The sequence below is a fragment of the Brachyhypopomus gauderio genome, chromosome 9 (genome assembly GCF_052324685.1).
Source record: "Brachyhypopomus gauderio isolate BG-103 chromosome 9, BGAUD_0.2, whole genome shotgun sequence".
NCBI lineage: Eukaryota > Metazoa > Chordata > Actinopteri > Gymnotiformes > Hypopomidae > Brachyhypopomus > Brachyhypopomus gauderio.
The window spans coordinates 24,221,532-24,235,711 of record NC_135219.1 but is presented as its reverse complement, the minus strand read 5'-3'; the positions used below and the strand labels follow the sequence as shown (position 1 = coordinate 24,235,711).

The 14,180-nt window shown below is 40.8% G+C and overlaps 2 protein-coding genes across 3 annotated transcripts in view; one reads left to right on the top strand and one right to left on the bottom strand.

Annotated features, from left to right (window-relative positions):
- Positions 1 to 5,852: 5,852 nt before the first annotated feature.
- On the bottom strand, positions 5,853 to 10,029 carry LOC143523549 (protein FAM177A1-like). 2 transcript variants are annotated; one of them, XM_077018077.1, is made up of 5 exons: positions 9,877 to 10,029; positions 9,271 to 9,384; positions 8,691 to 8,757; positions 8,132 to 8,226; positions 5,853 to 7,888 (listed from the first exon to the last, which is right to left on the bottom strand). In XM_077018077.1, exons 1-5 carry the CDS (start codon positions 9,943 to 9,945, stop codon positions 7,697 to 7,699), a joined length of 537 nt encoding a protein of 178 aa, XP_076874192.1. In that variant the 5' UTR covers positions 9,946 to 10,029; the 3' UTR covers positions 5,853 to 7,696. The 2 variants fall into 2 exon arrangements, with proteins under 2 accessions (XP_076874192.1, XP_076874191.1); XM_077018076.1 differs by having other exon boundaries at positions 5,863 to 7,888; positions 9,199 to 9,384.
- A 4,094-nt stretch (positions 10,030 to 14,123) lies between these two features.
- LOC143523548 (serine/threonine-protein kinase D3-like) overlaps positions 14,124 to 14,180 on the top strand; it is a 47,292-nt gene continuing 47,235 nt past the window's right edge. Inside the window, exon 1 of the mRNA XM_077018074.1 lies at positions 14,124 to 14,180. This exon is cut by the window's right edge and continues 186 nt beyond it. The gene's annotated coding sequence lies outside the window, so the exon portion shown is untranslated.

Genomic DNA, 14,180 nt, shown 5'->3' with positions numbered 1-14,180 from the left:
TTGAAAAGATATTCCAAATGCAATATTTTGCACAGCATCTAAAACCTTTATTTTGTATGTTATAGTAAAGTGCATTATCTGGTGCAACGTTTTACTGACGGTGTGTGTGTGTGTGTATGTATGTGTGTATGTGATGAATTTATCTAAAATAAAATGAATAGGCATCGGATTCATTATTTTATTTTAAAAATGCATGGCTTAGCAAATGTGGCTTGTTTAGTGTCTTAATAGTAGCTTTAGAAAAAGGTATTACAGATAGGCTATAACGTAGACTTAGTTTTACAAATGTGCATTTCACAATTGCGATATTGTGGCAATTTTGTGATTTCACAATATTATGAATGCCATTTAAAAAATGAATCATATTAAAGCTTTTCTTGTATGAAGTCAAATTTTTCATGCTGGGTGGAGAAGAGGATAAGAATATACACGGCTGTATGAGCAGTGACGGTCATGATGTGACCATGACTGGGGAAGGATGGGGAACCCTGGAGACGATCCTCCTTCTGGCAACATGGAAATAACCCTGGATTAACCCTGGATTAACCCTGGATTAACCCTGGATTATAACACAATGGACAAGATCTCAGATTCCTGGTGGGATAACTAACATTCCTGAAAATGGATAAACAAATTGGAATAATAAATTAGATTTTAATTTACAGCAATTTGCAGAATAGACTAAAATGTAATTTAAAAAGTGTTAAAAGTGTTAATTTGAATGAATTTATTTTAATTGCAACAATTCAATATTATTTAATCTGCTTTCAAAGGTTTAGGGCATGCTCTGTATATGGTTAAATACAGGGCCGGAGTGGGCCACTTTTTCAGCCTGGGAGTTTCATGCCCAAATCCGGCCCAAAATTATTTTTCCATCCCAATCGGCCCAAACTAGAGATTGACATGAGCCGGCCCATCGGGAATCCTCCCGAATCTCCCGATTAGCCACTCCAGCTCTGGTTAAATACCTGTTTTTGTTTCATAAATGGCTGACAGTAAACTGTTTAAACACCTTCTTTGATGTCATTTTGATTCTGATGTTTGCATATTACTTTGAATAAGGAGTTATGGCTCGTCTGGCTTCACTTTGGAATTACCCTTGGATTTCATGGAGCGCATATCCAACACTATCACACGCCATTTTAGCATTGCGCATGTATGACTAAAATGCGTTATCATCAAAGATTTAGTATCAGTAGTAGGCCTATTTTACCATAGACGTCAACTCATAATATTTTTTGACGTCTCAGGGAAGTCTTGCCTAATGTGATTTTACTATTACTTAAAAGTAGTAGCTTAATAATCAATTTCCCCTTTCTGTTTTAGGCTATTGCGCGGAACTGATCCACTTAGAATTGCTGTTGATATGGAAACTGATTTACTTAAAATTTTGTTATGCAAGCAGACTGCACATGAAACAAAAAGACCTAACAGCCCAAAGGGTGTGATTTTCTAGAACATTAGAGGACTTATACCGGAATGATGAGGGCGTTGCTCACGGAACCAGAGTTCCTTCTGTGTTTTTGTCGTGTATGACTTGGTGTAATTCCCGCGACAAGATGCAACTACCGGTAGTTTCTTAGATACGCCTGCTGATAATTGATCATTTTGTTCCTAGACATGATTGCTAAAGGAATGTTTCACAATAAATATATAAACATTTTTATTGTTTTTTCCTCTGGATATTTTGAATGGTAGGCCTATAGCTAATCATTGCTGTACCAGTAATCATCTACTGTTCTCAGCTGCATCCGCTACAATGATGGTGCAAACTGTCTACTGAACCTGAAGTCATTCAGAAACATCTATGAAAATTCATATCGAACATCTCCTGTACTTCCTTAAACTGGTTGCAGTTCTTCATTTCAGAAATCCCCTCAACTTCCCCGTTTGTCAGAGGCCCAGGTGTGTAGAAGTCCAAAATGCCTGTTAGTTTTTTCCATGCTTTTCTGGGGGTCAGGTGCCTCCAGATTTAACCATTATTTAACCAATAATTCACATACAGTCCATTAAGAACCTATAAAACACCCAGTTTAAGGGCTCACTCAAGGCATGTGACAATTACCATATCCATATATGCTGCCCTGTTGCACCTACATGGACCCCAGACATTCTATAAAGAACCAGAAACCTACAGAGATTGTGCAGCAGAGGCATGTGCATCTAACCCGGACCGTGCTGACGTGGAGCAGAGAGACAGGGAGAGTCTGTTGCCCCTGAACGTGGAGCGGGGATTTACACATCTGTAGTTGTTCAGGTTTCTGGGGGGGAAATCCCACACACACCTCTGTGTGCCTTTGTAGTAGCTCACTACAGCGTAAATGTGCAGGAGAAAATCCAAACTGCTGCCACACACTCCACCACCATGCACACTGCACTCTTCACAATCTTGTGTAAAATCGAACATCTCCTGTACTTTTACACATTTTACACAATCTTGTGTAAAATCATCATGTCTGGAAAAAATACTTTAAGTTCCTTTCAGGCACAGGTTTAGGAATGTACACATTAGCGTTTCCTTCCTGAAACAAAGTTACTTCTCATGATTTTCTATTATGTTGTGATAATAGAAACAAGAATGTTGCTAAACAGGCCACTGGTAAATGTGTTATTTTTATCTTCTAGGGCAAAAATATTTAGAGTTCCTTTCAGTAACAGGCTTAAAAATGTTCACATTAGCATCTCCTCCCTGAAAGCAAAGTTACTTCTCACGATACAGACAAAGGCACCAGTAGAACATGATACAACCTGAACTCAATATGCCATTAACCTCCTGGTCCAACCTCTTCTGATAATTAATAGTCCATTCATAAAATTTAGCCCATAGCCTTATTTCATAATGCATGAATCAATTAAATTAATGTTAATTAGTCTACTGTGGGCACAGTATGGTCGATTCCTTACACTTAGAAGCCAAGAAAATTGCAATTGATGATCATATCAGTGTAAAATACAATGTAGAACAGGACAGAAAAAAACAAAAAAAAAGGTCATCACACACACACATGCATGCACGCACGCACACACACACACACACACACACACACACACACACACACACACAGGATCCACCCTCAAAACTATCTGCGTTCAGACATGAGCTCTCTGTAACAGGAAATAGCACAACATCCCAGATACAATGACACGATGGAATGTCAACAGGTTCTGCTCCGTGCCAAGTTAAAGGAAGTGGCCCAATCAGATCTAACATGTTGGGGGTCACATGGAACCCTTGGCTAGCAGCCAACAAGCAGCACACAGATCCCTCCCTTATCAATGATGTAAATAAAGTCAGACTTAGTGTAAATCACTGTGTAAATGTAAAGAACAGACACCCTAAGAGTTGGCCAGACTTGCTAAATTTTTGAACCCACACAGCGTGCATGATAACCTAACCTCTGTTGCACGGGACACATCTGAAACACTTTTGCTATTATACACATTGGGTGTATGAATCACACCATCGTGTAATGACCAGTGATCGATCCCAGGTGCAATATGGAACTGCATGGGATTGCAAAACACGAGGTTCTCCCTACTCATTCGAACTACTGAGCCATTGCTACATAGAGTAAATGTAGTGAGCCCGAATGAGAGAACGTCACAGTAGGTCCGTTTTGAAGCTTTTGAGAGCACGCTGTACCACTTTGTGCAGTCACAGCACACAGCCACTGGTTAGCACCCTTAGAAAGAGGAAAGTTTGACCTCATCCTAGAGTCTTACACTCAACTACCGCAATGCAGGGGTTTTCCAGACACAAAAAAAGATGTCTGCACGGTCCCCATCATTCTGTAGTGACACATGCATAGCGTTTGCTTTGACACTGGTTAGTGCATGATGGTTCAAATCTTTTGTGTGTATGTATGCACTTGCCAGCATAACAAAATTTCACAAATTAAGAATGCAGAACTCAAATTGTTGCTGAAATACAGGAAGTGATGCGGTAGTGTATCCTAGCTACTCTAGCCAAGCTAGAGCTAGCGATTCAACTACCGTAGACACATTTGTGGTTGTTTATGAGAAGAGAATGTGGATAAAGAAGCACAGGAATAGAAATCAGTACAGCAAGTAATTATTTTTAAAGTTAATGTAATGAAACATATTTCTGCTGTTTGAACTCCTGTTGTCATGTATGCATGCAGAATGCCTTCACCAAGAAGTCTTGACGTATTTGTAGATATCAGATTAAATTGTGTGCATTCAGATCCATCTTTGGTCCAAGGCTTTAAATGACATTGTGGTGCTTTTAACAGTTGGTCCTGGTTCATGTGTGGGCTGGGAGGGGTGTGTGTGGGTCGTGCTGGGAGGGGCCAGTCCTACCACGGACGGGCCAGGAAACAGGAGAATGGGTGGAAATCCCCGCCAGCGCATCACCATGGAGACCACTAGCGGAAGAGGGGGCTGTTTTGCTTTGGCTTGAAGTTGCCATTATTAGCAACCCTCATTTTTCAACAGTCAATGGGGGGGAGCACGGCTACCGGGTCTGAGATCAGAATAAACCACAGGTGGCTTTTCAGCTGGCAATACAAAAAGGGCTTGACCAGTCCACTTTACTGCAGGTACTGGTCACTGGCGATGGGCCTGACCAGTCCACTTTACTGCAGGTACTGGTCACTGGTGATGGGCCTGACCGGTCCACTTTACTGCAGGTACTGGTCACTGGCGATGGGCCTGACCGCTCCACTTTATTGCAGGTACTGGTCACTGGCGATGGGCCTGACCAGTCCACTTTACTGCAGGTAATGGTCACTGGCGATGGGCCTGACCGCTCCACTTTACTGCAGGTACTGGTCACTGGCGATGGGCCTGACCGCTCCACTTTACTGCAGGTACTGGTCACTGGCGATGGGCCTGACCAGTCCACTTTACTGCAGGTACTGGTCACTGGTGATGGGCCTGACCGGTCCACTTTACTGCAGGTACTGGTCACTGGCGATGGGCCTGACCGCTCCACTTTATTGCAGGTACTGGTCACTGGCGATGGGCCTGACCAGTCCACTTTACTGCAGGTAATGGTCACTGGCGATGGGCCTGACCGCTCCACTTTACTGCAGGTACTGGTCACTGGCGATGGGCCTGACCGCTCCACTTTACTGCAGGTACTGGTCACTGGCGATGGGCCTGACCGGTCCACTTTACTGCAGGTACTGGTCACTGGCGATGGGTCAGACTCAGACTCTTCAGTGAATGAAGTCAGAAGTGTGTTTACAGAGAAACACAAAGACATCAATCCAGGTCCATTTTTAGAAACGGCCAGATGAAAGAGGAAATGCTTTTGCACAAAATGGGAATGTAGAATGTGAAAGTCATTAAGTGAAGTGCAAATTCAAATTTAATACAAGAGGGCAAAGTGCAAAATGCAAGAAGACGCACTGAAAAATCCCCCCTGCAATCCCAGCGGAGGGTGTTAACGGTGTGGGTGTTTCTGCTGTTCTGGGGAGTTTGTACACTTTTAGATAAAGATGACAGACATGGCTTGGGACACGCTAGATCTCATGTGACTCTACAACAATGTGTTAGCCAGATTTCCTGGGGTGTTATTTCCGGACAAATGCTTTAGATGTAGACAAACACTGTCATGAGGAGTCACTTGGGATTTTCCGTGGGCATTATTGCATGACTGTGTGTCAGTACATCAGCTACAATGATATTTAACCTCTGTGACACACACACCTATTTGTTATAAAAGACTACTTACTCATTAATTATGACAAAGGTAAGTGAAAATTGTGCAGATGTGTTTTAATACAGTTTTCTTGAGTGTGTCCAAAATAGAGGCTATCATGTCTATATGGCCACCTAGTGGATAACAGATATACTGCACTATGTATTACATCTCTGTAGTATCTGCTTATTCGCCTGAAATGATGAGTATCCGCTTATTCGCCATAAACTATTCATCTGGCATACCATGTTTATTCAGTGACATTCACAACGGTTTAAATACATATGGTGTAGCCACTAATACATGGAAATGGATAATATACAATGGATTTCTGAATTTCTAGGAATTTTTTTAATAGACGTGTTTTTCAGAAGTTAATTTGCCTCTGACATAGAGTTGGTTACAGCAGCAGTAAACACACAGTTATAACAGTAATCAGCTGTCACACATGCTTTTGCTACCTGCTGTAACAACCACGTCAAGACTCTAGAGCGCCACCTTGCTTTGTTTCTCTGGGACACAGACTGCATTTGAACACATTACAGACAGCAAACATTACACACAACCCATTAGCAGTCTTATCATGTTTCTGTATGCAGTTCTGAACAATGGTTTTGACTCTTTGAATTGATTTAGTTTTTTTGGGTTATGGACTGTTTAATCACTTTGTAAAGTACACACATCAAACACTGGTACCCACAACCTGTCTCTGAATAATAAAGTGCTCCGAGATACCAGGATGTTGAGACCAAGGTGTCATTATTTGACTGATTCAGCGCTACGTTATTTTGCAGTCCAGCGTTCTCTGAGGTCTCTATTGTATCATGTCTCAAGACTGGCCTTGTTTGACCTTCACTGTGGGGGTTGGGGAGCTGACTTGTGCTATCTCTCTGTGGTACCACCATCCACCACTCAACTCCCCAGACTAGCACATGGTGGGTGGAAAGCTAGCACAATACCACAAATGTGATAAGTTATGACATGTAGAAATACCACACTACCAATACATTTCACAAGGGTGAATTTCCAAAGCACTGCCTACACAGTATAACTCATGTATATATTATCTTAGTTAAAATATTTTGCCTTGATAAACATGAACAAGTAGACAGTCAGTCTAAGAGTGTAGGATTATGGTTACTAGCCTGTCTGGAGCCGTTGGGAAGGCCTTACTGTAAGGATTAAGAACAGTAATATTCTCTTCCATTTTCAGCTTAAGGAGTTCTTCTCAGTCTCAAAACTAGACCTTTGAGTCTGACCTACCAGTCTTCAGTATACCAGTACAAAACGCTAGACTCACACATGCTCAAAAAGGGCCACCTCCAACCATCTTAAGATGAGGTGATGAGGAATGAAGTAGCTGGTCTGATTCAACAACTTTCAGTCGTGCTGTCCAGGGACTGACCTCAGCTGTCATTCAGCATAATAGTCACAAATAACACAACCTGTAGTGAGTTGGAGACCTCAAAACACAAGAGTCTGGGTTAATCTTTTAACTTAAAATAAAACAAGCAAAAAGGTGAAACAAATATTATTATTAGAATTTTATTCCACTGTTAACATATAAAACTGTAAAAAAAACCTGTTCTCTCAAAAACACTGAGCATGTTATAAAGAATTAAATAAACACATACATACAAATACATAAATATGAATTAATAAATATGTAATAAATACAGAGAAAACTGTAGAGTTTAAGGCTTTTTTTCCCCTCAGACTTCCTATTTTCAGAGACAGATGTATGTGTATGTTTACATTTTTGGGTTAATTAATTTAAGTGCAATGTATAATAGAATAACTGAGTCTTTTGGGGTCTTTGGTGAGGTCTGAACCCTAAACTACTTTCAATTAGTACTTTTAGAGTAAAGCAGCTTATTACTAGCATAGATTGAGTGTAGTGTGGCAGGTTGGAGAAAGCACGTGTTAATAGAGACACACCCTCTTGTCTGCTGTCTGTGACAGGAAGCAGTAAACAAAGCCTTATTAATACTGTAGCGGAGACAGAGGGGGAGAATGTGAGGGTTATGGTGGTTAAGGACTGACTGTGTGTCCATGGACACTGATGGTGCTGGGTGAAGGAACAGGAAGACTGGTGGTAATGTCCTCAGCAGCGGTAGCTTCAGGCTGGTGGAGGTTTGGCTCATGTGTCTCTTCGTTTTGTGGTTCCACAAAAAGTTCCTCAGCCTCCTCAGAGAGGCCAGAGTCCACAGGCACCCCCTCCCTCTTACGGGGGGAGAGAGAAGAACATAAAGGGAATGGGAAAAGAGTCAAAGTGTGAAAGACCAGAAAATGTCATGGAGAATGAATGAAAGAAAGAAGGAAAGAAGATAGAAAGTAAGTAAATAAATAAGGGAAAGACCAGGAAATGGAAAATGAAGGAGGTAAAGGAAGTACTATATGTTTGAGGCATCAGACTCAAGGTCTCCATTACTTCATGATCACCATCACACCCAGAGCAGCTCATACCTTCTTTATCTTGTTGTACTCATCAATGGCATACTGATATTTAGATGAGGTTATGCCAAACAGCGACGCCATCTTTTCACCCAGGTAATCGCAAGCTGGAGAGAGAAAATTCATGGGAAGTGCACAATTAATCACAGGAAAGACTAAACATGCAGAAGAAATCATTTTGACCCCAGTATACATATAGTAGAAGGAGATACAATTGGTGTGTAAAAACAATAACAGGTTCAGTACTCCTTATCCTCAGTAAAGCAGTCAAAGTACCCACATCTGAGCACTGATCTTAGCATAGGTAGTCCTGTAAACGGTTTGTCACCCACTGTTCCAAGGCCCGACTCACAGTCTTAATTTCACGTAAACATATATTATTCAGGAACTGGGATGTGTTTGTTAGAATGATCAAGTGTCAAATGATTTCCGGTTACTACATTTTCATGAAAAGATAAATCAATAAATGAAGTACAACATAGAGTACCACACACACATTACTGTCAGCAATCAGCAATCCCTAATGCAGTGAAGAGAAAGCGGTGAGAGCCCAACTGGAGAACAGCTGTACCTGAGACTGTGGATGAAGCAGCTCTCCACATCTGAAACCAGACATACGGCCCCCATGTCATCTGAGACTACAAACAAACACGGGGGAAAAACAACAGTTAGTCAACAGCTTCTTGGACTAAATCACCTCTTTCTTCTTCTTCTTTGCTCAATTCTGTTTCTCCAACATCATCATTTCATTTATTCTGAGACAATAGTATAAATACCACCCACCCCCACACACACACAAACACACTCACACTCACACACACACACACTCACACACACACACACTCACACACACACACACACACACACACACTCACACACACACACACTCACACACACACTCACACACACACACACACACACACTCACACTCACACACTCACACACACACACACACACACACACACACACACACACTCACACTCACACTCACACACACACACTCACTCACACACACACACACACACACACACACACACACACACACACTCACACTCACACACACACACACACACACACACCATGTCTACTGGGGACAAAAGATCCTTTTTTTCTGCGTTTTTCTCAGCATCTTCCTCCTCCTCAGTGCTGACCTCCTCCATGGTCTCCCCACTGGAGAAGTGAATCAGTCTGCGGGCACTTTTCTCCTCTTTGGTCTCCAGGTCTCCAAGCTCAACAAATTCAAATTCCTTCCCTTTGGTGATGCTCTGTAGTGAAATGCACAATGCAGTGTGAGTGAAACACTACACACCAACTCCTAATCTAGTTTAGATTCAGCAATTTATGTTAGATTATTTACAGAAGAAAGAACCTTTGCTGAACTCGGATTAATAGCTCCTGTATAAAGTTTCCAAGAGGCACATTTCAAACATGTTTAGGCAAACATGAAAAAAATATTTTAAACACAAGAAAGCAGATAATTTAGCTACTTCTAGATAGTTCTTGGTAAATTAATGTCTACTAAAATTTGACAAATTATTCCCATTGTAATAAAATTTTATTTAGGCTAAACGCAATAATATCCAGCAAATTACATGTAAAGTCCAATTAATATCAAATCTATAATGTAGAATGCATGTCAATTGTAAAATCAGCGTGCATGTTCCCCTAAGAAACCGTTACCAAAAGTAAGAGCTGGAGTATTTTCTACCATCTAAGAGAAGTATTGACACATTTATCCACACGATAGCATGAACTACCTTTTCGGGGCCCATGTCCTCTGTCAAAGTAATGTTGGCGTTAGCGAGATAAAGCGATATTTCTGCCATCCTGATCTCCCTTCTAGCTCAAGCGGAGACTTTAATAAAGACAACCGAACAGGCTCCTAGCGTTAGAATAAACTTTTTCAGACACTTCCGGACTTTTAGTGTGAAAATCTCAAAATAAAAGTGCATTTCCTTTCTGCTCAAACAGAACATGCAAGTTGGAAAGAAAAGCAAATGAACTCTTAATGTATTTTTTTCACCAAAGACAATGTATATGGATTAAAAAGTTGCTCCTGACAGAACACAAGTTTAACAAAAAAATTTGTGCTGGTTATTACATAACTAAATATGTTTAAACATTTGCTTAAATATTAGTTTAAACAGGACGACTCAGTGCTTGTGTAAAATCATTATGAATGCATTTGTACGCTTAAAAGTAAAACTGAATACTCAAACTAGAATGCTAGATGAAACTGGCAGGTCTGTGTGAGGGTTGTTTTGTGGCACATAGGGTTAGAAGACACATTCAATCTGTTAGCAAACACTGCCCCCTGTGGGGTTGTAATTTAAATTAATTTTAAGTTTCCCATCAATACGTCTTGTATTATAAAGGTTGTACTGGGATGGGGTGGATATTTGGCCCAGATTTTCTCAACAACTTCAGGCCCGTAGCCAGCATTGTGATGGGGGGGGGGGGGGGGGGGGGGATCTTTTCCCCCCAAAAGTGGACTTCATTAGGCTCTCTACTCCAATGCCCCCTAAATACACGAGCACACTTCAAACCTTTTAATTTACACATATCTTATTTGTTCGTCTGTATAATCACCGGAGATTAACAATTCATTCATTGAATAGCCTACCTATCTTGAGGGGCATGTGTGTACGGGGGGGGGGCTACGGGCCTGAACTTGATAATGCCACATCTGCTAGCTCCATGTCATGTCAAAAATCAGCTTCACCTAGACCTGCAGTAAACAGATGCAAACAGCACCACATTCTCCACTGAGCAATGAAGAGAATGCTTGCAGTTCTGCAGAGCCCTCTCACCTGTACAGAACCCCCTCATCTGTACAGAACCCCCTCACCTGTACAGAACCCTCTCACCTGTACAGAACCCTCTCACCTGTACAGAACCCCCTCATCTGTACAGAACCCCTTCACCTGTATGGGGGTGTAAAGAGAGATGAGTGTTATGGGGTGTAAGGGGAGATGAGTGTTATGGGGGGGTAAAGGGAGATTAGTGTTGGGGGGGGGGGGGGGGGTATGGGGGGTAATGGGAGATGAGTGTGGTTATTATCCCCATACTTCTTTTTAACTGGGGGGTGGGGGGGTATCTCCTTGAATCTCTCCTCAAATCAAGTATTGAGTATTGGAGTATTTATAAATTCATTTGCCTATGACCAATCTTGCTAATATCAATGTAAATGAAAATACTTTACTAGTAATTCAAAGCCATAATAAAGATTTGACAGATTTATGAGTGTCATGATAAAACCTCTGCATGCACGTGCATTTAAAATGTGCTCTCCAGAGCACCTCTGGGTAAAGTAAGTACCCCCCCTCAACTCAAACGGCAAGTATCCCCCCCCCTCAACTAAGCTCACCCACAGAAAAAAAAGCTCTTTCACTGTTCTTTGGTGTTATTGTGCAGCTGTCTTCCTCCAGGGCCCCGATGCCTTGGCAGGAGTCTATAAGAGCAGCTAATGATTATTTATGGTGCACCGCAACAGAGCCCAACTACACACCTCAAAATATTAACTTTCCTACAGTGTTTAGTCCCAAAACGAATTGCTTTACAAGTGAAAATATTTTTCACCTGTAAAAAATGTTGATAGTATTGTAAAGCAAAGAACACAAAAGTAAAATCACTGAATTATGATTATTTATTAATCTGTGTTTAATCGGTGACCATCGGATTCTGTAATCGCTGACCGCAGTGTGTTGTGAAAGGCACGAAGAAGAGCGTTTACAAAAATAACTCAAATAAAGTTATGATTTACGTTGATATGAGTTATGATTACTCCATGTCCAAGCTCGTAATCGCCAGATAATACTGTGGGAAAAGAGGTAACGTAGCCTACTAACCACTCTATAGCATTTGTCAGTATAAAGTACAAAGCTTAATTAAGTTAACATTTTTAGCCAAAAAGGTTTCAGAATCAACTGTTCTATTTTTTATTATTTCTACGTGAAATTAAATTTAAACTTTAACTTTGACTTACATTAACTGCCTTCTAAATTACAATAAATGATGGAGTACCTTATGATGTGTAGTTATCAGAATATACGTCAACACTCTCCCTAGTTCTCGACAACACTCGAGCAGGAAATGTGTAGTAATGGTCTCTGTGGTCACAGACTGCTATGTGACGTGATTCATCAAATGACTTAATATCAGTTTTTTCCTTGTCATCACATTGTTCACATGAAAGCCATCCAGGAACTAAAATATGATTCAGACTCGTTTGGCCCTCACAACTTGTACAACAAGATTAGTTTTCTATTTGCTTAGGACGAGTCTGTTTAAGGCAACACACATGGGCAACACTGGTGATGTCAGTAACGGGTTACTCAGTAACACGTTACTCTAATATGACAACTTTTTCAGTAACGAGTAATATAACGAGTTACTATTTCCAATCCAGTAACCAGATAAAGTTACTAATCCAAGTAATTGCATTAATATTTTTTGTTATATTCCTTAATAAAAAATATATTTTTGCTTTCTTCTGTGACGTCCGGCCTATGCGACATTTAAAGGCTGGATTATGTTATGGATTATAAGGATAATACTTTCGTGTCTGACCGTAGCGCGCGACTCCGCACGCTGCGCGCGACCATGTGAGAGCGCGAGCGCGTTCACGCCATTCTGTGCAGTGACGTAACGATATGTGGTAGTATAAAGAAACACCCCTCAAAAACAGGGGAAGGAACATTTAACTGAACGATTTTAATGTTGCTTTGTGTTTCAGGTTTGAAAAATGCTGGAATTTAGGCTAACGTACTTAAAATGCTTTAAATTGTAACTGTATTTCGTTTCAAAACAAATAGCTGTCTGACTGAATAGCTGTCTTGTATTATGTTAACAAATACATTTACAAATAAAACCGTGCAGCAACACACACGTGATGTCAGGAGATACATTATTTAAATGTCAGGAGATATATTGTTACTGTTAAAAATGCACTTCCAATAAAGTGAGTATTGGAAAAACTGATTTTTAATTTTGTCATTTTGTCGTTGTCGGCTGCTGAATGTAATAAAGTAACTTGTAATCTAACGTAGTTACGTTTAAAATCAAATAGGCTAATCAGTAAAGTAACTAAGTAACTTTTTAAAGGAGTAATCAGAAATCGTCTTACTTTTTCAAGGTAACTAAGCCATCACTGATGGTGACCACGAAAGACTCGTTTATCATTTCAACATCGTCTGCTAAAAACATTTATCACAAAATATCAGAATGTTGTCTGCGTCTGTCACGTTGTTCTGTTGACTAAAACAAGCGTATACCTCCATCTGTTAAGGAATAAAGCACAGGAAACTAACATGTCAGTAGAGTTGATTTAGAGTAGAGCTGTAACATCTCTGGCACAATTTATTTGCATTAGGCCTACTGAAAGTTACGGAATCTACAAATCTTGCCTGTTGCTAGTTGCATACAGTTACGTGGATATTCCCAACATTACAGTGGCCTACAGAAGATCTTACTGACACATGCATGGTGTACTTAATGGCCTACTTCTTAAGTCATCGTGTGAACTGGGTTTAGCCCTGACAACATATCATAGCTACTGCCTGCAAAATCGGACCGTTTGCATTTTGGCATACCACCACAAAAAATATCACGATTAGCCAGTAAGAATTTAGTAGCTAGGTATACCTTACTTAACAAGCTAAAATTTCGTTTCTGCTGTAAAAAAGTTTGTAAAGATTGTATTATCTGTAATCATTCTGTCCTCCATCAAGGTGTGAAATTAGATTTTTTTTGGATAGCCATTCATTTTTACTTTTTGAATCCTCTAGCCGTTTTTCAGTTGTACCGCTAGAGGTCGCTGATTCTCCAGGCGTCACAGGCGTATACGCTGCAGCCCGTGCTATTCGCATTGCGCAGGCGCGGTAGAGATTTTCTTTTTTTCGTTTGCAGGGTAATGTAGTTTACTGTGGTTGCAGTTCGGAGGGAAACATGTGAACTCATAATCCCAGAAGCGTTAGTGTGTGTGTGTGTGTGTGTGTGTGCTCACACATCCACATCTGAAGGAGGAGGCAGCGCTAATGTGCGATCACAGGACGCGCACCAA

Excerpts from the sequence above, each read along its gene's own strand:
- LOC143523549 (XM_077018076.1), bottom strand. The coding sequence starts at position 9,945 with ATGGCAGAAATATCGCTTTATCTCGCTAACGCCAACATTACTTTGACA. Across the intron at positions 9,385-9,876 it reads AGGACATGGGCCCCGAAAAG|AGCATCACCAAAGGGAAGGA; the intron begins GTAGTTCATGCT and ends ATTTCACTACAG. Across the intron at positions 7,889-8,131 it reads AGTACAACAAGATAAAGAAG|AGGGAGGGGGTGCCTGTGGA; the intron begins GTATGAGCTGCT and ends TCCCCCCGTAAG.